Raw genomic sequence first — 25,679 nt, 5'->3', positions numbered from 1 at the left:
AAACTGCTAGGTTGGCAGGAGCTGGGGCTAACTGATTTCTAGGTAACAGATTTCTCTCTTTATTTTTTCTTTGAATCTCAGGAAAATAATTTCATTTTAAGTCCTTAGTTTAGAAGATGGGTTTGTCCTTTAGAAAAAAGATAGTTTCATTATTGGAGGACTTGCCATGAATGATGAAGAAATGTGTGGAATAAAAAGGGAGTGGCGTCTGTATGAACATTTAGATGTAGGCTACTACACTTAATAAATGGCAATAAACATTATTTTGCCAACTGGCAATTCTTTGGGCATGGAACTTTTGTCTCTACTGCAACTTGGTAGCCAACCAAAAGTGTGCTTTGGGTGACCTGGAGAATCCTTTCAGATAATTAACCATTTGGGTCTGAAACTTTTATTTGCACTTATATCCATTAAATCGTACTTTCATAATGAAAGACTGCCATTGTGACTTTTATAGTTTTATGGGACCACCGAAACAGAGCTGCAACTAAACCTGCTATCAATGCCTGGCTCAAGATGTCCATTCTTTCAAAATAAGAGTAAAGACATGGGATTTCCCTTAAATCATTAATGTTTCAATTCTGTACTCACTAACCTGGAAGCAAGCCCAATTGAACTAAATAGAACTTATTTCTGCATACATGCGTATAGGTGTCTCCTAGATAAAAGCAACCCATAAAAGCAATTTCTAAATTATTGATTATATACTGTATTTGTTTTTCCCTTCCTTTCTAGGTCTTACTGCTGCAGCATCTCTTGTGTCTTTGGCCTGGGCTTTGGCTTCGTATCAAAAAGCTCTCCGTGATTCCCGTGATGACAAGAAACCAATCAGTTATATGGCTGTAATCATCCAGTTTTGCTGGCATTTCTTCACAATTGCAGCCAGGGTGATTACTTTTGCTCTCTTTGCCTCCGTTTTCCAACTCTACTTTGGGATCTTCATCGTTCTCCATTGGTGTATCATGACCTTCTGGATTGTCCATTGTGAGACAGAGTTCTGCATCACTAAGTGGGAAGAAATTGTCTTTGACATGGTTGTTGGGATAATTTATATCTTTAGTTGGTTCAATGTCAAGGAGGGAAGGACACGCTGTAGGCTTTTTATTTATTATTTTGTTATCCTTTTGGAAAATACTGCTCTGAGTGCCCTTTGGTACCTATACAAGGCTCCTATGATTTCTGATGCATTTGCCATTCCGGCACTATGTGTGGTATTCAGCAGCTTTTTAACTGGCATTGTTTTTATGCTGATGTACTATGCCTTCTTTCACCCCAATGGACCAAGGTTTGGGCAGTCGCCAAGCTGTGCTTGTGAGGACTCTGTAGCTGCCTTCACACTTCCTCCAGAAGTAGCATCAAGTACTTTAAGGTCTATTTCTAATAACCGGAGTGTCACAAGCGACCGGGATCAGAAATTTGCAGAGAGAGATGGGTGTGTACCCGTCTTTCAGGTGAGGCCAACTGCACCTTCTACCCCTTCATCCCGGCCTCCAAGGATTGAAGAATCTGTCATTAAAATTGATCTTTTCAGGAACAGGTATCCAGCATGGGAGAGACATGTATTGGACAGGAGCCTACGAAAGGCCATTTTAGCTTTTGAATGTTCTCCTGCTCCTCCACGACTACAATATAAAGATGATGCCCTTATACAGGAGCGGTTGGAATATGAAACAACACTATAAATATTTTTTAAAGCAAAATAAACTCAATGCAGCGGCTGTGATACATCCAAATAAAAGGGTGCTATAAGGGCCGTGGCAATAACTTAAACTTCACTCTACAACAGAGCAGCAAACTATAATAGTATCCTTACTCTGGCTACCATCATGATTATCATTTGATCCACTTTTCCACAGTCTGTCTGCAATACACCTAGAAAGCAGCAGTATCGAAGAGCCTCAAAGAATCAGTAGTTTTGACTGAAAAATAGACCTGGTTCAATAACTTCCTATTTCCTTCAAAGTGCACTGCATAGCATTTTAAATTAAAGGAGGAGAATTTGAATGAATGATATCAGTTACCAGTTAGTGCTTTTATTAATGTTGTTTTAGAGAAAATTCGATTATTGATGTTTGCATTTATAGAACGAAGAATTTGCAAACTGAAGAAATCATTTAGAAAAACTTGTCAAAATCACTTATTTTGTAAAAGGCAATATTACTGTTATGTGAATTCTAGTTTCTATAAAAGAAATTATATCATCCTCTAGTCTTGAATAGGTAAATCATAAAATATTTACAAAAGAGTTATTATTGAAAAAAAACATTATTGGTTTTTTCTACTCTAGAACTAAATTAGATTCTAATATATCTAATTATATGTGTTGTAATCAAAGTAGCTATTGAGTTTCTTGATTTATTCACTTATTTTCTTTTTTTTATCTAAATCAATATTATATGTACAACTTCAGGGGTTTGTTTGTTTTTTTAAAGGAAATTCTATGCAGATGACCCCACCCCCAGTTTTCAGCAAATGCAAGAAGCTCTAGCATTTATCAATGTACATTAAATGATAATCATGATTAAGTTTTCAATTGCAAAAAAGAGAGAAATGAAAACAAGGTAAAATTCATCATTCTGAGCCTTTTACAGACTATGTTTAAAACAGCATCAAGAGATAAAATGTCTTTTTGCTTATTTTTTCAGGTTCTGGGATGCTTGGTGTTGTGTTTGTGTGTGTATGAGAGAGAGTGAATATAGATGTGATAACCAACCACAGCATATCACACCTTTCTAGTGCCAAACATTGTGTAACTGCAAATTTGATATTATTGTTTGACGGACAGAACATGTGTAACACAGGAAGCAAGAAGCTGGGAAGAAAAAACCTACATCCTTCATTTCCAGGCTCTGCCTAAAGTGAAAACCAAACACCTGTGTGTAAGTATATAATGTAATCATATAGGAAACCAAGCTGTGCACAAGGTATTCTTGATCTGGCCAAAATCTGTTTCACTACATTCAGACACAATGCTGAATCATGATTTAGCATTACACAAATGAACTTCAGCAAGTTTTTTGTACTACTCGTTCCGCCATAATGGGTGTGAAACTGGATGTTCCAAAGTACATTTTAGATTAACTGGGGATTATCATGTTATCTAAAGTCTTGACTAAGCAATTTCTCTTTGCTTATGTGAAATAAGACTGCTTTATTAACAAAAGAAGGCCTTTTTAGACCTAACCATACTTAGAATAACAATAGTTATTCTGGATTTACTACCTGAGGTTAATCTAAAAGAAAAATAAGCATTACTTGGCTTCTCTTAGTAATGCCACAGAGATGAGGTGGTGCAAAAATCATAGGTTTGATTCATTTGTACAGTGCTAAACTGTGGTTTAGAGAACTTATACAGGAGTGGCTTTGCTTACAAAATAAAATACCTCTTTACCTTGGTAAAGATAATTATGTATTTCCTTATATTAAAAGTATCCCTTGATGGTGCTTTCAGTTGCATTAAAGGTGCAAATCAAAATTTGATAGTATTTTTTTTAAAGAAACAAAACTTGGTGCAAACTGGAATAACTCATGGAGTATGTTGATATTTTTATAAAGCAAAAACACAGGACACAAAGGTGTTACTTTTTATAACCTTTTCTCATATATTTCAGTCTCTTTAATAACTTAAAAGTTTAAAGATTGGTCTACAGTTACATCAGCTGATCCTTTGTGCATTAATATGATGTTGTATTAATTTGTTTTACAATATAATGCCATATGAAAGCTTCCATGGGTACTTTTAGGCTATTGTAAGAACGATGAAATTTTCAGCTAAGTGTTTCAAACACAGCACAATGTGTATACTGGATGAAATAGTAAAATCCTGTTTCTGCTACAGAGAGATTTAACAAACAACTAATGTGTGATAAACAAGGGATACGAAGATCTAATATTTCAATACCATGATCTCACACATACTTGTGATATTGGATTGCTGGCTTCTGGTTCTATACATTTTCCAGGAAGTAGCAAACCACAATCTCCACATACATCTGCACAGCTCTAGAACCTTCAAATTACTGTTGGATACACAGAAATAATAACCTAAAAAGTAGTTTTATTGTGTTATTCACCAGCAGACACATCTCTTTAAGTGTATCTTTAAAATTACTGGCCGTAATAATGTACCAGTTATAACTGTAATAAGAAAATTGTGTGTAAACATAGCAAACTAAATCAACTTTTTCTCTAAGGAAGAACTCAGAATATCTATATGTCTTCTTCAGCAGAGTGAATAATGTCTTGAAATTTGCAATTCAATTATCATTGAACTCAGTCCAACTTGAACAAAGTTTTAACTAAGTACTTACATGTGAGATGATTATTGGCCTGACCCTAAGTTGAGATGTGCCAACAAAAACGTTCCCTGGGATATGACATGTTGAAAGAGCTTACCGAAACCAAATCTGACAGGTCTTGAAGGAAGATTATGGCAGTATTCCAGCAGATTTGAAGTTTAAATTTTAGATAAAACAGAAAGCCAGTCTATTACACGAGATGAGAAATCATGGTTTCATATGTTAGGGTTTTATCCAAATTAAGTCACATTTTAGTCTCATGTAAATGAGATGGAATAGTTAGCCAGAACTAACTTAAGTTCCACTCATGTAATTGAGATAGGGGATACAATCATGTTTCTATTAATGATGAGTAAGACCTAGTAAACCCAAAAAGACCTTTGCATAGACAAGTGTAGGCTTATGCATGACTGTCATTTGAGACCCCATTAAACCATAGCATGATGCAATGGGAATAGGGAGATAACCATTTCTGAACAAGTCAACATTGTAACATAAAAAACTGAATCTGCTGATAGATCCAGCAGATAGAGTCTTTTTTCTGTTACAGAATTTGTAACACAGAATGATTCGATGAGATTTTCTTATCCATAAGAATTTAGATATAATATATTTCTTGACTTTAACAAATTTTACACTGCCAAGTCTTGAAAATAAAACACCAGTGGAAGGAGTAAATCCATATTAAATACCTAGTGCATTCATGCAATAGCCCATGAGTATAATTCCAAGGTAGAAATGGCAAAGCAGACGATATACTGTAGCTAGCATATATAATATATGTGATGTTGAAATATCGTCCGTTTAGTACAGCATATAAAATATTGCAGCAGGTGGATGTTCTCTTTCCAAATCTAGTTTAGCAGGTTACTATTCATTCCCTAAAAAGATATTTTGCCATATTCACACCCAGCTAATAGACTGTTTAATTCCAAATTGGAAGGAGTGGAAGAAACAGATATGAAGGCAGATATTAGCAGATATGAGTGACCCCGTGGTCATTTTGCTGACATCAAGTGAGAAGGGGCATATTTAGTGGATGAAAGGCATATGCATTCCTGTATGGCTGGTAGAAAATAGGTAGACATTTCTATGGTGGGTGCAAATGGGTGGAGGCTGAGAAGATAGGCTTAGGGATGGAAAGAATATTTGAAAATGTTTAAAAACTTCTTTCTAAGCTATTTTCCCAATGGAGAGGTTAGCGTTGTGACTGTTGTTTCCACAGGGTTTTGTTTTGGGCATCCTCGGGTCTCAGGTTGGCAGCATGCATGTCTTTGTTAGTGCTGTCCATTCACCTTTTCTTTGGCCATCCATATAGTCATCCTGCAATCTCCAGATTTAGTGTTGTTTGTGCTGATGTTGGTTCTCTTCTCATGACATGGCTGTACCACCGTAGTCTTGCTTCCTTCATTTTCTTGCTGATCGCTTTTATTCCTAGTCTTTGACTAGAAATTCCTTGTTTTCTGCTCAGGTGATAATGCCATGTAATGTCTACATTACAAATATAGCTTTGTGTACTTTCAGCATGACTCTGAAAAATGCCATCCCAGTGCGCTGGGATTAAAATCAGCAAGAGATTTCAATATATTTCAGGGTGCTGCTGAGAAAGGAGACATTTGTCTGAATGTTCTTCTCATCCTTTTCCAAAATACTATTAAACTTTCAGCAACTCTAAAAGGGAGAAATACAATAATCTCTATCATTTCTGTTAGGGTCTTAACTGTAACTTATGCATGTATTCATAGTATCAGCTGAAGGATATTTTTTAGCTATTGATTTCAATCCAAGGAGCAGTTTCTCCCTCATCTGCCACAGGAATCAGTCTTCTTTTTTTTACTAGAAATAGTTCACTAAGATTAACCCTTTTTATCTTTTTTGCCTATATCCATGGGTCTACAGTCTTTACAGCATAATTCTAAAGACTGTGGAATACATTTCCAGCGATGACTTTATTGCCCCATAGCTTCATTTTAACTTCTGCTCTTAAACTTTGTAATCTGTCAGGTTTCGATGAGGCAAGTTCCAAATAAGATGTTTTGTTTTTCTTAGAAATATATTACCATCAAGTGATTACATGTTATTACTCACTATACTGTTTATTTATATATACTGAAGTAAGCATCCACTTGTGCAATAGGACTTACATTCAGTTAAGAGTATATAGGATTGCATTATTTATGCTTGAGTGAAATCATCTACATGGATTTCAAATGACATAATCTATGCAGCAAAGCCAGATTAAAAAGTGAAGAGGCAGCTCTATAAAAACTTTGTCACTGTCAAACACTGATAAACTCAATCTTCTTTCCCGCATATACAGAGTTTTCTACTTTGTCTGTTAATTTGATTCCATAGATTTCAACTTGTGAAATAATATTCCTAAACCCGAAAAGGTATCTTGCTTACTGGAGATGAAGAAGGAAATAGGGAGATGATGAAAAATAAATCTGGCAGAACCAGGGATAGATAGATAGATAGATAGATGATAGATAGATAGATAGATAGATAGATAGATAGATAGATAGATAGATAGATAGATAGATATTCCAAAATGAAAATATGAACAGAGGAAGAACTAATCTTATTCCAACATGACAAAATTTCCATGTCCTCATAAGATCCCTGAAAGTTGCTCTTATTTTACTACCCAGTCCAAGGGTCTCACATCATTGGATGGACGGCATAAGCTAACTACAACTGTTGACCATATCCTGTACAAAGGCTTGTAACCTTTGACATACAGCTCTCTGACATGGCCAATCATTTCTAAAGGTGCTAATGGGAGCTCACCAATGTGTTCTTAACCCTATGATCTCCACACTCATGCCATAAACGGTGAAAAAGGTATCCCATGTTATGTCACACTCGTATGATCACTAAATTTTGACAATGCAAATGAAGTGTTCATTAGAATGATAATGAAGTCCTGCTGCTGGTCAGAAGACCATACTACAGGTGTAAATCAGAATGTGCACTTCATTCGGTCCAGTCCAGCAATCTTATCAAAAAATGTAAATAAAAATTGAAATCACCAAAGAAAAATGCCAAAGGCTAATTATTCTTATGCCCTCCTAAACAGAGGAAGTAGTGATATCCCACAACAAAATGCCATCAAAGAAGTACTTGGCAATCTTTCTTCAGTAGTCATTGGATGAAAGAGACAAAGATACTTGAGAAAGGTGGAGTTGGCTTAATAATAACAACTGTGACAATAATAATAATGATAATGATAATAATAATAATAATAATAATAATAATAATAATAATGTAATACCCACCTCTCCTTATGGTTTGTGGCGGGGTACAACATAGTTACAACAAATAGATAAAATGCTATTAAATGCAACACACACATAGTTTAAATGCAAGTTAAAAATTACTGACAAATGCAAATAAAATTCACAAGCTAAAGTTGACTCGGTAAGTCTTTTTTAAGACAAGTGTCTTCAGTTCTGACAGCTGATTTAGCTGTCAGGACTCTTCTGGCAGGTCATTCCATAGTCTTGGGGTGGCCAATGAAAATTTCCTCTGGGTGATGGCTGCCAGTTGGGTTCTGGCGGCTGGAGTAGCAGCCCTCAGAGGACCTCAGTGTGTGGGCTGATTGTATGGGAAGGTAGGCAACCTAGACCCAAACCATGTAGTGCTTTGAAGGTCAAAACCAACACTTCGTATTTTGTCCAGAAATGAATTGACAACCAATGGAGTGACTTTAGTATGGGTGTAATGTGCTCGCTTCTTGTTGTTCATGTACCTTATCTGACTACAGTGATTTGAACTAATTGGAGTTTCCAAATTTGGTACAGAGGTAGACCAATGTAAAGCGTTTTGCAGAAGTCCCATCAGGAGGTTAACAATGTGTGCACTACCATCCCAAATTCTGCTCTTGCTAGCATGGTAAACTTCCACAAATTGCCCCCCCCCCCTTGGGTCTGCAGTGTCATGCAGTATTCATTTCCTTTTGAGTCGCAGATACTTTCTGAGTATCTTATATTAATCAAGGGTAACTATCAGTGGTGTGCATTTGTATGGAATTGCTGTTCATTTTGTTTAGTTTCATTCATTTTGTTTCAGTTTAGTTTTTGTCCCCATTTCCGAAAATGGGGCGCCTATACGACTAGAATGTTCGTCTCACATCTGAAAAAAAAAAAAAACCCCACTCGGTTTTTGGACTAGAGGGGTAAAAATCGCCACTGAGGGTATTTCAACCCCTTTTAGCCCACCAACTTTTAAAACGTTTGGGTCTTCCCCAGAGTGCTATTTTTTATTATTATTAATATTATTAACACCCATTGGCACACATCAGCTGTCATGGGAAAGCAGACCTCTCTCAGACTCAGCTTTGGATCCCAGAGTAACTATTGTTATTAATATTAATATTATTATTAACACCCAGTGGTACATATCAGCTATCATGGGAAAGCAGACCTCTCCCAGACTCAGCTTAGGGTCCCAGAGTAATTACTGTTATTAATATTAAAATTATTATTAACACCCAATGGTACACATCAACTATAATGGGAAAGCAGACCATTGTCAGTACCTGCTTATTGTTATGCGCCCCAAAACGAAAGAAAAACTAAATCAAGCACGGTGACTGTGCAGCTTTTTCTTTCATGTCACCTTTTGTTTCATCTGAAAATGGCATCTTTCATTTCATGCATCTGGATGGATGATACTAAACGAATAGATGAATGAAACGGATGAAACAAATACCACTCACATCTCTAGAAACTATGTCAATTAATTCCATTGTAGTTCCCGGTTGTGGAAAATCAAAATATGTTGTGGAATACTTTTGCAAGGCATACCTCGAAATGTTGTCCTCTGGCCATATTGTACCTGATTGTCCTGGAGAACATAATATTTTATTGTTTTGGGCCACTGAATCTTTTTGAAAAACTAGATCTGGTTTTAGATTAAGAAATGATGTTATCTGAGGGCACAATTGCTTTATAATGTGTAAAATGCCTGATTTTTTTTATCTTAAAAGCTTTTTTCAATATCACTAAAATGAATGACATCTACTTTGTGAATATACTTCAAACCTGTCAGTTTTCTAGATTTTCCATGTAATTATAATCCACACTGTGGGTTTAGTTTGTATACTGTGTGCCACTTTTAAACTTCAAAGGAAATATCAAATATGATGGACCTTGGATACTCCTCGAAAATCCAACAATGCCCTGATATAAAAGCTGCCTATATCCCCTGAATTTTGCACTACTGATGTAATGTAACAATAATATAGTCATACTGCTTGTATGTGTATGTTCCTCCTCCCATGTTCCTATCAAGGCCACCAATATAGGGTTGTTCTCATTTTCCTTCTCTAAAATCCATGAAGCTGACGCCCCAAGGAATGAGATAAGAGAGGATAGAACTACAATTTGCCATGCCCCTCTAAACCATACTCCCCATTTTCCCTTGGATGTTTTGCTCTTCCGATCCCATTATCCCCAACAGTTGTCCATGAAGAAAGCTGTAGTTCAAAAAATCTGGAAGGCATTAGGGTGAAAAAAAAAGGCTTGTCTAAATTAATTTGCCATCCTTGGGTGTTGCAAAAAGTGCCTATGTTGAAATAAGAGTTAATCTGGATAAAAATGTATGTGAAATTGGGAGAGGTGTGTGCATGACTTCAGCTAAATATCCCTGAGCAAAGTTGCATCAGTTTTAAAAGGAAATGAACTTCAAGAAGGCAAAAAAGTGTTTTTGATCCAGACAATTCTGAGACAGTCTTGTCCAAAAATCTATGGACTATTCAGCATTCCAAAATAGAGGGTTGTTATGTGTTTTCCGGGCTGTATGGCCATGTTCCAGAAATATTCTCTCCTGATGTTTTGCCCACAACTATGGCAGGCATCCTGAGAGGTTGTGAGGTATATTCCAAAATAGATTTGCATTGTTCACACTAGGGACTTTAAGGATAAACTGGCCAAAGAACTTCAACATAATTTTCCTACCAAATGAATGGCACATCTTAGCACTGTCAGGCTTGTAAATAATCATATTCACTGGTTTAAAAAAGTGTCTTGTGAACATACTGCTAGAAAATTCTTCGGAGCATTGACATGCTCAAATGTGGTTGCTGCCAGAATACTATAGCTATATTCTAGTTCTTATCTCCTATCAGAAAGCTACAATACTAGTGTAAACATGAATTAAAAAAAATTATATAAAAAAGTGAAAGCACACAGGGAAGCATACATCTTTATAGTGAAACAAATCAGTAACTGAAAATTTACATTAGTCTTTCCTTTTCCATACAATTACATAGTTGGAAAATTCACATCATACCAAGAGGATTCCCAAATATGATCCAGGAAATGTTGAGACCAGGTGGATATTTGAAAACTGTTAAAAACTGTTTGAATTCCAGAAACCAAGTAGGCATTGGAGTTATTTCATGTCGGTTAAATTGTGCCCTTTTTATTAGTATCCAAGTATCCATATTCTTTTACACCTTTAAGTAAGCAAATTCCAAGCAACCTTTGAGATTTTTGCTGTGTTTAGCTTTTTTGACAGCTATTTTTTAAAAACATCAAACTACCTCAGCAGTCTTTAATTTATTCCCCAAAACATTTTAAACATGCACTTTGTATTTTTTCAGGGTTTCTTTCTCATTCCCATGCTTTCCTGTTTCAAAAAGCCATGCTAGTTAGTTTGTAGAAGATTCTAAACAATAGACTCTAAACAACAGAATTGCTAACCATTGCAGAGCACACCTTTTCCATTTGTTCCGATTCCTAGGGTGATATTTGCACAGAGACAGGTGCCTGCATGTATCTCCTATGTTGCACTGTGAAAGAACATGCTATGTGTGTGGTTCCAGGTTGCATCGCATTTCTGGAGCTGGATTGCGAACTGTGAGCACAACGTGAGAGCTCATAATCCTTTGCTTGAGATGATAGATAACTTTAGAGGCTGAATGATGTGGTGAGAATATTAGCCATCTGGGTTAATGGTGCAAGATGTTGGGTAAGGTCCGTACATGGTTGGAACAGGACCTTGGGTCTATGATGTGCAATTTAAATATCCAGGAACAAAAACCACAGAAGCTGCTTGTATATGCTTAATTTGCCTTAAAAGAGTTGTGCTTTTCCTATTCATAATACTTAGTTTATCCTGTATTAGGAATATAATTGTATACACATTTTTTTCATAAAAAGAGAAGGGTGAAGTTACTGTTAGGAACAGACTAGAAAATTGAATAGAATGGACCAATAATTTCTTGGCTCCTGTTGTATCCTGTTGCATTATACAAAGATTGTGCTAACTAGTCATTATTACTGTGCTTTTACTCAAAAGTTACCATTATCAGAGAAACAAGTTCTGAGAGATCACCTTTGTGTTTATGGTAAAATGTAGATATATTTCCCTCAGTACAAGCACAGGGACTTGAGTTGGACCATATTCATGACAGTTCTTGTGCAACGACTTGTAAACATTGTACAAAGGTATTTGGTATTTTGTTTTGAGATGAAAACTCAAAATAGTTAATGAAAAGAAATCCTTCATGTAAATAGCTATATTCAGATTCCATGTATACAAACATTCCTTTAGAGTCCAGATTGTGAAGAGTGTCTTTATTGGCTAGAGATCACTGTCTTGCTTGGCAGTGGTTACATGTGCTATAGTAAAGAACACAGTGTGTGAAGTATTTGGTGTACTACAGTACCATAGTTATTTTGGTCTGTTAAGTAAGTTGCAATTTGTGATGAAATGAAGTTGAAAGTAGTGCTTCATACTTACAAATTTCTTCAGTTATAACTTGATTTTTCTTGTAAAACTTCAAAGGAAAACTTGAAAATTTTATATATTTGGATTTTGTAGGGTTTTTATTTTATTTTATTGCAACACAAAGTACCAAATCATTAAATAAAGTACACTGTGGTCATTTTAGTGATGGTGTGGAGTCTTTTTTTAAGCAGGGTGTGTTCTGCTCCTCAAAGCATTCTCTTTCTGACTATTACACAAAAATGCAATCTTCACATATCTAAATTAGGTATGGATGTTACAACCAACATGGTTTTGGTCCAGCACATGTATTAAAGCGTTTAGAAAAAGCAGAGAAAATCAGGGGGATCCTCAAGATAACTGAGGACTAATCATCCTAAGTGAATACCGTACTTGCTACTGATGAGAGGAAAACAACCGACATTGGCAAGGGAGAGTGTAATAGTATCTCTGGACATAGCATAATCCAATCCATATTCAGTCTTAGCATAATCCACTGCACATTCTAAGATTGGAAACATTGCTAATTACATTAGCCATTAATTTTTAAAACAATTAGATGATCCCAAGATAGTCAAAAGATTATCCACCTACCTGAACCAGAAACTACATTTGTTGGTGATCTCACCACGTCTGCTTCAGATCTTCTGCTACTACAAGAAATTGTGGGTGAATTTAGGATTTTTAAATTATTTCATTGGATTTTAAATGCATTTATGGATAGTACTTTTCCTCCAAAATTAAATTAATCCAGCTCTAGTTTTGGAATGGTACCTTTATCATAATGTTTTGTAATTTGAAGAGAGACACATGATTTTATTTAGACTTGAGATGTTGGTTATTGAGTCAAGGATGTCAATAATGGATTCTCCAAATTTGAATGTGGCAACTTCCAGATGCAATACCGATGAGTTGTCCCGAGATGGCTAAGGTAATCTTGGAGGTGGCACTAGAAGATGTCACAACAGCCGTTTTAGGGAACATAAGTATACACACCAAGGCTATCCTGAGAGCACTGGCTCAGAACCTTATGGCTACTGTGACACCTATGGAGCTATAGTAGTACATCATTGGTCTGATGTATGTGGCAGGACATACCTTTAACAGTGCAACTTCGTCTTACAGCAGTTCTGCTCATTTCTGCAAGGCAAACTGCAAAGAGTAGCTTTGAGATATTCCTGTTGAAACCCATAGCTGTGGAGTGCCATAGAGTTTTATGTTGCTCCTCTCTTCCTGTTCAACATCAATATGAAGCCACTGAAGAAGGCCTTAAGATAGTTTAAAGTGGATTGCCATCAGTATGTCGACAACACTCAGCCCTACATCTCCTTGTCATCAAGTGTTGACTGAGACTGAAAACTGTAATGAAATTAGTAACAATAAATGAATTAAGGAAGATATAGATACAATGGACAATTTGTAGGTTGCTGTTTCACAAGTTCAGGAATTGTGCAAGCGCCCTGCCCTCCTGGATAGCATTCTTTTCTGCTTAAGAAACAGATGAATAACTTGGAAATGCTCCTAGATCAATTTCAGTCACTACCGTGTTTCCCTGAAAATAAGACAGTGTCTTATATTAATTTTTGATCCTAAAGATGCTCTAGGTCTTATTTTCAGGGGATGTCTTACTTTTCCATGAAGAAGAATTCACATTTATTGTTGAACAAAAAAATGAACATTTATTATATACTGTACAGTAGTTATCACAAACCAGCATAACCAGACAAACTGTGAATCCTATCAATAATTTCTTGTTACTACCATTATTTCCATGTACAACACTCTATGGTAGGTACATTTACCGATCCTGCATGCTCTGGTGTTCTGTTTGGCGGGCATGCTTCCAAACAAAACTTTTGCTAGGTCTTACTTTTGGGGGAGGCCTTATATTTAGCAATTCAGCAAAACCTCTACTAGGTCTTATTTTCTGGGGATGTTTTATTTTAGGGGAAACAGGGTAGAGGCCAAAGTGGACTCCATAGCTGGAACTAATGGCACAATTCTGACCTGCACACTATGACTTTTCTAGAGTAGGTATAGCCTAGCATATAATTATTCACATAGTAGTAACTTCCCAAATAGACTACATAATGAAATCTACTTGTGCTGCCCTTGAAGAGGAGTCAGAAGCTATAGCTAGTGCAAAAGGCAGTAGCATGATAGTTGACTAGAGTACCATGCACAACATATAACATTGGTCTTTAAGAGTTGCACTGACCGTTAATTCAAACTGTCTAAATTCAAGGGGCTGACAACATTTAAATCTTTATGGCTTTTTTATTTAAGACCTTGGGGATTTGTTTACTTCAAAAAAAAAAAACATTTACATAGTAATAAATTTTATATCTTATATGTTTCTAATGGTTGTCTTTTATGATATGTTTTATCCTATTTAATTTATGGTTTTAATCTGAAATTATTTTGAAAATTTTTATATTGTTTGCCCCCTCCCAGACCTCATGATAAAGGGCAAGATATAAATATTTTAAATTAAATAAAGGAGGAAGATTATGGCAAGAAAGCAAAGGAAGAAGGGAGAGACTTTTAGTATCAGGTTATTCCAGATTTCTTGATGGTAATAATAAAATCCATAATGAATATACTATCATTGGTTTTTCAACTTTATTTAGCAGTTATTTTTATTTTTATAAATATACAATCTGACATACAAACATACAGAACACTGAATATCGAAAAACTATGAAACAGACATTTTAAATATATTTAAAAACAATGATATTGCATATTGCTTTGATACCCTTGTTTCAATACTTTAAGAAAAAAATGAAACTGTAGCACAGTAAGTCAGACTTCAATCTTTCATATTTCAGAAGGCCTACAGCACTTTCAAAATAGTATGCAATTGACGTAATTTTTCAAAACAACACATGTGGACTACATCTTCCACCATTATATTTACCACTTAATTTAGCTTTCATTTTATTTATTTTATATCCTGCCTCTCAAAGTAAAACATTCATAGCGGGGTAACATAATTCAACAATGCCACGTAAGTGCAAATGGATTGTTTTAAACTTCTGACCTAAACAAACAATAGATTTTGAAAGTAAAAACCTAGTGCTCTTCTCTCACTGGAACACTCTCCTTTTTTCAGTGGATGGAGCTGTTCTGCAATTACATTTCTTCATAGCTATCATGTTCCTTCATTTAAATGAAGAGCACTATGACTTGCCCAACAGGTCACTTCAGTATCTGGTAACCTCTGTATCCAGACAAATGTGTTAGAAAAGGTTGTACTGAACTAGTATATGGCTTCCCAAAAATTTATCTCATTGATAGGGAAATCTTATACATACAATACTCAGAAAGTGCATACTCTATAGAGATTACAGAGATTATTACCTATTACGTGTGTGCATGATTGCAGCCATAGACTAGTGTTCGATCTATTGTCATCTTCCTAATATGGGACAAAGTAAATCAATTTTTGTTTTAGTGCATTATTATATGGATTAGTATTTTTAGCATTTCAGGATCTTATCGGATGAGCAGGGGGGAAGCGGGGGACAGCACAGGGAACCGTCAGCCTCTGTTCCGTCCTGTTGGTGTCTGTGTTCTTTCTTTCCACGTTGTTTCCCGTCTTTTCCCTGCCACAATGGAGCCCCAAAGAGTCCCACCAGACATAGCCCTGTGTCGTGTGATGGGCTCTGTGGTGCTCCATTCCAGTAGCAGAGAGAAGTGAGGAGCATATGCTCCTCTTTCTGCTTCTGATAAGTGCCTTAATTCACTCCCATTTTGAAATCATCAGTGATAGAAACATCCAAGTTTCTTTAAGTACATATGATTTGATTAATACATTTACAGACTGTGGTAAAAAAAATACTGAAAGCTGCTACAAGTTATGGAGACACTCAAAAATATGAAAACCTATAAATTAAAATATTCTAAGGTTTAAATATCAGAGGGCATCAATAAAACTAAATTAAATTAAGAACAGCAGCAATAAGACTTTATATAATCAGTAAAAAAAGTAAAAACATTGGGAATGGTTAAAAGTATCAGAAGAACAAACATTCTAATATGCTTTCCAAGTGATAAGAACATTGGTGCCTCCTTTACTTATAAGGTAAAGATGTTCTACAAATGGAATGCCACTAAAAAGTCTGTGTAGCTTACTCATGGGAAGTACCTGAAGGCTATTGCATCTACTTGCTTCATAGCATTTATGTCCAAGCAGAATTGCTGTTGTTGGCTTTAATGGAAAGCAAAAGACCCAATAAAGAGCTACTTTTTGATATAGCTAATTAAATGGGGGAAATAATATTATTTTATTAATATCAAGAAATAATTACGAATCATGATTGATGGCTGATGGGTTCTGGGGACCCAGGGACTCAAATGAGCCTCAATGACATTAAATCAGAATGTCCTCAGAAGAACGCAAGATGGTATTTCATTAGATTATGGCCAGATGATGCAATCATAATAAAATACAGACACATAAATATGCAAAGAAGTTGGGCTGCTCATATAGGACTTTAAAAAACAGAGTAATATGCAACCATAATGAAATACAAACACATAGAAATGCAAAAAAGTTGGGCTGCTCATTTAGAACTTGGAAAGAGCAATATAGCAAATATTACTATGTCCTTCAACATCCTAAATAAGAAACACAATATATTTTGGAAACTAAGTTTTTTCTGGTTTGTGATTTAATGTTAGCAGTTTCTTAGTACAAAAATCTCAACTGAATAAAAAAGGCTTTATTTAGGAGTTTCTTTCCTTTTCAGAACATTCCAGCTGCAACAAAATGTTTTGCAGAAGACTCAATTTAAAAAGTTAAAAAAATGGACTTCTGGTTCCTGAAATTTCTTCCTTCCTTTTCCTTTCCTTCCTTCCTTTTGAGTACACTGATTTTGAAACTGAAATACTGACACAGAAGGTGGTATTATACACAACTGGGAATTTGTGTGAAGTGACCATGTTACGAGTTTGCGATACAGCTGCCAAAAAGAGGGACCTTTTCAGAAAACTAATAGTTTTCAGCACTAACATAATTTAAGAACCAAGGATTCAAAGTCATATGGTTGAGATTTAAGCTAAGCACTGGCTATTTTTTGTTCATTCTGCATTTGATCCTTTAAAAAAATACTAACATTCTTAAAATCACAAATGTATATAAAGAAAAGCATGCATTTTGGTGGAGATATATATACATACACACACATATACGTATACACTCCAAGGGTAGCCTTACATAATATATAAACCTGTTAATGATGTGTGTGTTCCAGATCTCAACCAAGATCAAAATTCAATGTTCAGAATCTGTGTAAGGAGGTATCCAGTACCCCATGTGCTGTGCAGTGGCAGTAAGATGTTAGGATTCAGCTGTGCCCATCCAAACCAAATGGGCACTGATTGGCCATAAATGTGCTCCAAAATTCCTTGTACTAACACCCAGCTGACTGGAGTCACTTTCCCAACATTCTTGGCCAACAGCAGTACCAGACAAGTAACTGATCATGTGGCAACTTTCCAGATTCTGGCTACATGTCTTTTTGTTGAATTGATAAAATCTATTAGCTTAAATGTAAATACATTTAGCTAAATTATTCAAAGTTTTAAAAAAGTTTTAAAGAGCCTTATGACATTTATTCTAGAATATCTGGGAGACATATTTGACCAGCTTATTTTATACTAGATTACTGGATATGTGTTTCTGCATGTGCCTGTGTGCGAGAGAAACTGAAAGGCAAGAAGAGCACTCTCTCTTTGGTGATAACACATAAGGCTCAAAATGGCCTGTCCCTCCCCTGCCAGACTGTTCACATTGGAATGGAATTTTTGGTACTTCCTTCTATTCAGTTCTTTCTTCCCTATGGTTATTTGGCCAGCAAATAATGTGGGCGGAACCGCTGCCCATTAGTGTGCCTGCCACCCTTCTTTGCTGCCTCTGTCTAATATGTAGCAAAGATCGCTGTGTAGCAAAGACACATTCTAAGGCAACTCTGATATAAAACATGGTATCTGGGGGTCACACATCTTGTTTTTAGTTTTGCCTTCCTGGAAGACTTCCAACAGAGCAAGTCTGCTTTAAAATGAGAGATTTGCTCCTTGATTATATTTACATCTTATTCCAATATAGAACTCTGCTTGTTTTTTTTATTTTTCTCTCGCTTTTTTAAAATCAAGTTGCTGTACGTATTTATATTGAAAGAACAAGATACCTGAGTTCCAGAGGCAACAATGATCTTTTGAAAAAGTACCCTAATTTTCTGTAAAATTGTAGAATTGCAAAACAAGAAGAATACAATATTAATATTCTCAAATGTTACATCACATTATGTACACAATCTAAAAAAATTCACAACAATTGTTATATCCAAGGTTATCAGTCTTCTTTTTCCCGTGTTTGAAATCGTTCCATTACTGCCCTAAATACATTTCCAGGGATTTTCTGATGTTTGTCTATTAAACTCTGTACTGCAGTCTTTGCCTATAAAAAAAAGGTTGGGATGGGAAAATAAAGAAGTAGTTCATGATTACAAAACTTTCAGTCATAAAATGGGTCAAAGATTAAAATTAAAACCAATATTCCTTTTCAAACTGAATATTTCCCAAGATACTTTTAAAAATCTTGACACTGCAAAACAGTACACACATGCAAAATGGAATATAAAAACCTATCTGAACGTCTGTATGTTCATAACATTGTGCTTTCTCCACAAATTTCATACTATCATACAGCATATGATAGTATGATACAATGTATCATGCAAAATGCCAGTGTCTCCACTATATCATTAACATTTGAGGTTTTCCCCCAAATGTAATGTGCCCAACAATAAAGACATAGTACACGAGGGAGGGAGGCAGCATCAATGAGGCAATCTGAAGACCTTATGGATATCCTGGAAACTGCCTGTGACTGAGCCAGGGCCTTAGTCAGGGTGTGTGTGTTAAAATCCCCCCCCCTTTCCCGGTCCGAAATGTGTCATGTTAAAGTAAAACCTGGTTTACTCATAAATTGGTTATCCATAAGTAAAACTGGTTTGGGTTGAACCCTTTTTTTTTTGGGGGGGGGGGGGGTTGAACCCTTAAACCTCCCTCCCTTGCTATGAGAGGCGGGGGCGGAACAGGGAATAAACCTTGAGGGCCACCTGGGAAGTAGGAATAACTGCGGTTGAGTGGCAAGTATAACTGGATCATAAGGTGGGTTGACCTTCTCCTGGAGCCACAAAGCCTCGAGGCTGCTGTCACCACTGGGAAAAGTTTCTTTTCACCCCCCAACTCCTGTCCGGCCTCCTGGATTCTGGGTCCCCCAAGCCTTTTCATGCAGGTGGGTTTATGTACACGATTCTAATGCACCACTAAATATAATGTACACCTCAATTTTGGCAATAAGTTTGAATAATAAATAAATAAACAAACAAATAATATAATTTAGCCAAAAAGGTGAGCATTAGAACTTGAATAAATATAGTATAATGTTCTAGAATCTCAGTTCTGGTTCCTTGTAATTTGAGTTGGAAAATAAAAATTTAAAATTGCACCTTTAAACAGTCTTCAGGAAGTAGAGAGAAAGCGTCCAAAATATTCTAAATAAATAGAATTGTGAAGAAACATCTAATAAACTGGCAGTGCCATGTTTATTAGCCTTTTTGACTGTCCGAGCAGGAATATGATGGCAACAGCAGCAGAAACTCGGTCATTCCCCTTCAAAGGGCATGAAGGGGTCGGAGCTTCTTTTTCTTCTTGGTTGGAATAAGTGATAATCTTTTGCCACTTTACTCAGAGAAATAGATGGATCCTTTTTATATAAGAATTAATACGGTACATTAACTGTTACCAAAAAGGGGCCCATCTCCTTTCTCTGATTATGAAAAGACATTTTAGTATTCCTGAGAACAAATATGGTGGCAGTGGCTAAGGGCACTGGCGTTTTCCTCTTTCCTGGAATGGCAACTAACTAATCCACAGCTCATGCCAAAATCCTAAACTTTGACCCCCAAAACTGCCCTTGACTTCTACCTGGACTTCTCTTGGAAATACCTTGCATTCAGTACACATCACTTCTCCAATTTAATGTACTACTAACATCAAGAATCCTCATTCTGACAGGCTGGCACTATCTAAGTGAGCAAAGTACAGCCTGCAAGGGGCCCAGGCCTTCCTGACTTCCTGTGCTGAAAATAATGTTGTAAATTTGGCCAACTGTACTCACATAAGCCTCTGGAGAACATAACTGATTATTTAAGTCAGTAGTTCTCAACCTGTGGATCCCCAGATATTTTGGACTACAACTCCCAAAAACCCCAACAGCTGGTAAACTGGCTGGGATTTCTGGGAGTTGTAGGCTAAAACACCTGGGGACCCACATGTTGAGAACCACTAATTTAAGTGATAGTTCAGATCTAAGGAGAAGACTTTTTAGCGACTATCATTTTTCCTTTCTGAAAAATAGTTCCTTCAGAGAAAATCAAGCCCCACTACTACAGCCTGCAAATATTCAATCATAGTAGTGCAGAATGGGCCACTGATATACATGGGAAGGCAAAAATGCCCCCCTCCCCGCCTAGAAAATTAGCCACTTTACTATAAATAATTGGAATTGAACATTCAGTGATATTAAAGTAAAAAAGTCTTACTTTGTCTGCCAGTTCATCAACAGTCACATTTGTTTTATATGGAATAGGATCGCCAACATATGTCCGCAATTTGACAGGAAAGTTTCCATACAATGGAACTACTGGCAAACGGAGATATTCATACATCAACCTAAACAGTCCTGTTTTATGAAAAAGACACATTACAAGTATAGCAGGTACAAGACAGCTATCTTGCCAAGATTATTTAATTCAATCAAATTTGGACACAATGGCTTATTACTCAAGTTGAACATAACACTTCTAAATTACTGTTACAAGCATTACATTTTGGGTTGTCTCCAGAGCTGTCTGGAAATATATGCAACACTGAGCTATTTCCATGTATTTATTATTCTGATTAAGAATTCTACAGCCAATAATTTTAAGAAGCTTAGAATTGCTTGCAACACAGAATGATATAAATATATGCAGGAATAATGTCTCTGGAAATAATTATATAGGGAAGACCTGTGGATTTCTGGAGATAAAATCTGTCCAATATAAATCCCACCATTTTCAAAGGCTGTCACTACCACATGCGCTGAGAACTGTTATATGAAGTTTAAAGAAGTGAGAAATAAACAGAAATTTTAATTTAAAAAAAACATATTTAAAAGGCTCCTTACTTAGTCCACCAAGGGATCGAATACTTTCCCGGACATTCTGTGTGAACATAGGAATGATGGGCTGCAATGCAGAAGAGGGGGAGCATTTATTAGGTCTTTCCCCCACACACAACACGTTACACTGTAGTCACCATAATGTCAATTTTATATAAAAACATTTGGTCTGAAGATTGTTCTTAGAGCTAATTTAAGTTCTCTGTATGGTGTAGTCTGTATGAACTGCTGCATATATAGTAGACTCTCAGTTAACCAGCATCCATGGGGGTTAATAGATCCCAGACAAATTTAGTTTCTGGTTGCTGGAGAGTTACTATTAAAAATAGGTGTAACTTAATGTTAACACTGAAATACAATAATTAAAGGCAAATAAAGACAAATTTTCCTTAACTGTATTACAAATGCTGATTTTACTATGTTATACAATGTTTTTATATAATTTTTATTTAAAGTAATATTTTTATTTTGTTTGCCACTTGCTTAAAAGTTCCGATTGTTTGAGTTCCAGTTAACTGAGAAACTTGTACTGGAACAACATAAACCAAGCACTCCGGGTACAAAACTCACAGGACAGGACAGGCAGGCTAGAATCTTTCTCATAAAAAGTATTCACAACCATACACTCTATTCACAACCAGACTACAATGATGTTGGGGACACTAATACATTTGTATTTGTCCATGACATTAGCATAATGCCAGGCAATTCTCACCCTAACAACTAAAAGTCAGCTATATCTGTTGGGATTCCCAGATTGTGTGTGTGAACAAAATCAACTAAAATGACAGAAAACAGCTAAGATTCAAGTGTCAGTCAGATCCATTCAGATGCAAACTTAAAAGGTACCTAAAATGGAAGAAGGGAGAAGAATTTACAAACTGATTGCCACTATATTAGAAGAACAGCAGCACTACCACATACGAGTAATTTTAATCTACATGCATCTGACCTTGCTCCTTCCAATATTCTGGAAGCATAGTTCCAAGGAGAAATGTGGTCTTTTTTTGTCTCAAATCTGAAAAGGCCCCAACAATTGTTTTTCTTACATTCAATTTAAAGTTCTATGAACACTCACCACTTTTGCATCAATGGCCACCTGAGCAAATCCTTTACGGTTCCCCCATATAAGGATATAGTTTTCATTACTGAACAGTGCTTCTCGAACCCCCCCTGGTGCAATGGCCAACAAATGTCCTTTTGTTAATGCTTTCCCACATTCTTCCTGCGTTCCATGCAGGACACTGAACACATCAAGTAAGAGTTTAAAACCTGAAAATGGTAAAGTAAAGCTATATTACTAATACAAGAAACAAAACTATAGCGTTTTAAAAATGCAATAGAAGAATGTAGTTTTACATGTCTGCACCTCTACTATGTTTAGTTTAGTGCGGTTCAAACTTTAAAAAATAACCAACTCACTTGTCCTCTGGTAAAGGACTATTCCTAGTAACCAACCTGACAAATTTCAATTGTCAAATGCATTTATGCAGGCCAAGAATTGTGTTTCAGAACTCACATGTCTTGGTCACGTAAAATAACACATTTTATCAGCACACTAGAAAAGACAAGTTTTTTCAAATTTAAGAAATTTCTAGTACACTTCGCCCTCAAAATGTTGGATTTCCCACCAATCCACACAATTAGCCATGCTGCCTACGGCTGATAAGAGTTGAACTCCCAACAATATAAGTAAAAGCCCAAATGTTTCAGCCATGTTTTAAGTGGCATACTTAGAAGAGTCATTTGTATTTTTTTCCCATACTCGTGACTTTTGAAGACAAAACCTAGAAAAAAATTCCATAAATAGCAAACCTATTTCCCAGTTTTCCCAGTACAAGATCCAAGACAGCTTGTAACAGGAATTAAAACAAAACAAAACTAAAACCCAGTACATTGTGGCATTAAAATGGAATCTTAAAATAAAAATAAGACTAATTTAAGATTTGCAATTCTAAACCCAGCACATGAAAAGAACATGCATCATACCTATAGGACTCTATGAATTCATACAACTGTGTTATACTGCACCTAACAGAATCTTTAAAAGTTCTTTAGTTTAAATTTACCCAACAACCTCTCCTATGAGCATAAATTGCCACCATGCTGGGAGACTCCTTAGTTCCATGGTTGCCAGCTGCAGCTTTACTAACTGAGGAAGACATAGACTAGATATTGATGACAACCAAGAATAAGAAGGCATCAGACTCAATGATGGTGGATCGTTAGAGTGACCCACAACCGGTGCTGGGTGAGGTGCCCAGGTCATTTGAAGAGAAGCCATTTGTGGTGGTGGTGGAGGAGGAGGCTTGGGTTGTGGGAAGAGGGTCAGGATTGTCAAACACATTGACTGGGTAATTTGATGGTCCCAACAAAGAGAGCTGTCCTCAAGCAAGGTGTGACCTCTAGCTGGGAGAGAGCTGTTGGCAAGAACTGTGACTTGTAACTTGGATGATAGTGTGGAGAGAGGCTTGACGTAAATCAGTTACTTTTCCTTCCGACATCTCAGACTGGACATCTAGGCATTTGGCAATTGCCGAGACAGACTGAGATGAGGCAAAATTCTGGAAGGGTGAGAAGGAGATGTTGGTGGTGCTTCCTGGTCCTCATTAAAAGAGGAAGGAGACTGCCTCAGAGGATCCGTAAGCCTCTTCTTGGAGCCCTTCTTGCACCAGAGGTTAGCCTCATATGTGTTGCCTAGTGTTGGGGGATTAGAAGAAAAGGGCTTCTCTGATGTGTCCTTTTTGCCTTGTGCTCTGTTGGCCTCCTTGAAAGAGCACTTGAGGGTGATGTGTATTGAAGAGGGTGATGAGATTGGCAATGATCGTGCCAATGTCAACGGTGGGGCAGTTGTCAAACTCAATGTACTCAGGAATGGGAAAATCAAAGAACAACACCTTCTCTTTTGTCTTTGAGAAGGAGGAAAGCTTGGAGGATGCCTTTGACCTCAGTACAGGAAAGGAAGAGGGTGGTGCAGAGTGGTAAAGCATTGACTGCAGTCTGGCCTCCCTCTTCTTTGTAGTCCGAGCCATAAAGTCCAAAATAATAATAATAATGATAACAACAACAACAACAACATCAACAACAACAGCAGCAGCAACAATTACTACTATTACTACTTTACTCTAATATCCCACCACCATCTCCCTGAAGGGACTCAGGGTGGCTTACATGGGGACCAAGCCCAACATAAACAAGGATTACAAGGTAAAACATAATTAAAAACATATAACAAATAAACAATATAATTAAAACAAGAAAAGTAAAAATATAAAAATAAAAAATCAACTGACATCAACAACCAGTAGCCGGAAAAAGTAGGCATGTTCAGATTTGAGAGGGCAGGGCAGGGCTTGTGCAAAACGCGGGCTATAGGGCCGGGGCTGGGAGTAAAGTGCTGAAAAAACCAAAACAATAACTTAGGACTGGGCAGGCCTGATTGGGAGCTAAACTGTCATTCAAAGGCACATTGGAACATCCAAGTTTTCAAGTCTTTACGGAAGGTGGACAGTGTGGGGGCTAATCTAATCTCCCTGGGGAGAGTTCCAGAGCCGAGAAGTGGGGCACCACCGAGAAGGCCCTTCTCTCTCATCCCCACCAACCATGCTTGTGACAAAGGCAGGAGTGCGCGAAGGGCCTCCCCATGAGATCTTAGAGCTTGCACCGGTTCATAGTATATATCTATGTGCATAAAATAAATCCCAAATGCACAAGTTGTGACATTTCCAAGCTTGTTCTCTTATCTGACCAAGAAACAGCATAATCAAGCTTGACAAATTTACCTGGTAGTGAGAAGACAAAGTGGTCTGCAACTATATGTAAGATTCTTTTTTTCTTAATCAGGACTACGGCCATGAAGTAGAAAAAGTCTATAGGAGTTGCTCCATGGTAGAAAACAACCAGTGCTGGCCCATCAGGTATTTTTTCTAGGCCGCAGACCTCATAGCCTGTAGTGAGCAGAACAGAAGACGTTCAAGGTTAGGATCTCATATCAAGCTTGAATTACAAAACAAATCTTTAAGTGTATTAGCATTCTAGAGACAAACTGCAAACACTTAACACAAAAATAAACAGTATCACAACCATGAAAAAGTAATTAACTATGAATTGTATGTGTTTATTACAAAGAGATAAGTACTTCTTTCCCATTCTCTTGCACAACTTTATTTTTACTTTGGCATCCTCTGAATGCCTGTTTTGTCTGGCAATGATGTCAATCCATAGTGTTGCCTTCTCTTTTGTCATGATGAGTAATTATTGGATTGGATTTAGAGTTATACTTCTATGGACTAGCTTCTGTTGATAAGTGACAGGAATTGACAGCTTCCCTCATGATAATTAAACAACATGTAAATGGGGCATCATACATTTTATTCAGAGTGCATATTTGATTTCATAAAATTTAACGTGCT

At 36.6% G+C, this 25,679-nt stretch overlaps 2 protein-coding genes across 3 annotated transcripts in view; one reads left to right on the top strand and one right to left on the bottom strand.

Moving 5' to 3' along the window:
• The window catches only part of xkr4 (XK related 4), a 155,084-nt gene extending 142,887 nt beyond the window's left edge, over positions 1-12,197 (top strand). Inside the window, exon 3 of the mRNA XM_008116188.3 lies at positions 736-12,197. Within this exon, the coding sequence (XP_008114395.2) occupies positions 736-1,682 (947 nt within the window). The 3' untranslated portion in view covers positions 1,683-12,197. The remainder of the gene's footprint in view (positions 1-735) is intronic.
• Positions 12,198-14,640: 2,443 nt separating this feature from the next.
• Positions 14,641-25,679, bottom strand: part of LOC100555678 (monoacylglycerol/Diacylglycerol O-acyltransferase) — a 31,305-nt gene continuing 20,266 nt past the window's right edge. For both annotated transcript variants that reach the window (XM_008116186.3, XM_062980364.1), the window contains exons 3-7: positions 25,050-25,214; positions 22,346-22,539; positions 21,274-21,334; positions 20,648-20,787; positions 14,641-18,495 (exon numbers count right to left, since the gene is read on the bottom strand). In XM_008116186.3, coding sequence (XP_008114393.1) covers positions 18,391-18,495; positions 20,648-20,787; positions 21,274-21,334; positions 22,346-22,539; positions 25,050-25,214 — 665 coding nt within the window. In that variant the 3' untranslated portion in view covers positions 14,641-18,390. The remainder of the gene's footprint in view (positions 18,496-20,647; positions 20,788-21,273; positions 21,335-22,345; positions 22,540-25,049; positions 25,215-25,679) is intronic.

Source organism: Anolis carolinensis, chromosome 4 (genome assembly GCF_035594765.1).
Source record: "Anolis carolinensis isolate JA03-04 chromosome 4, rAnoCar3.1.pri, whole genome shotgun sequence".
NCBI lineage: Eukaryota > Metazoa > Chordata > Lepidosauria > Squamata > Dactyloidae > Anolis > Anolis carolinensis.
Note: the sequence above shows the minus strand (reverse complement) of the source record. Positions and strands in the feature narration are given on the sequence as shown.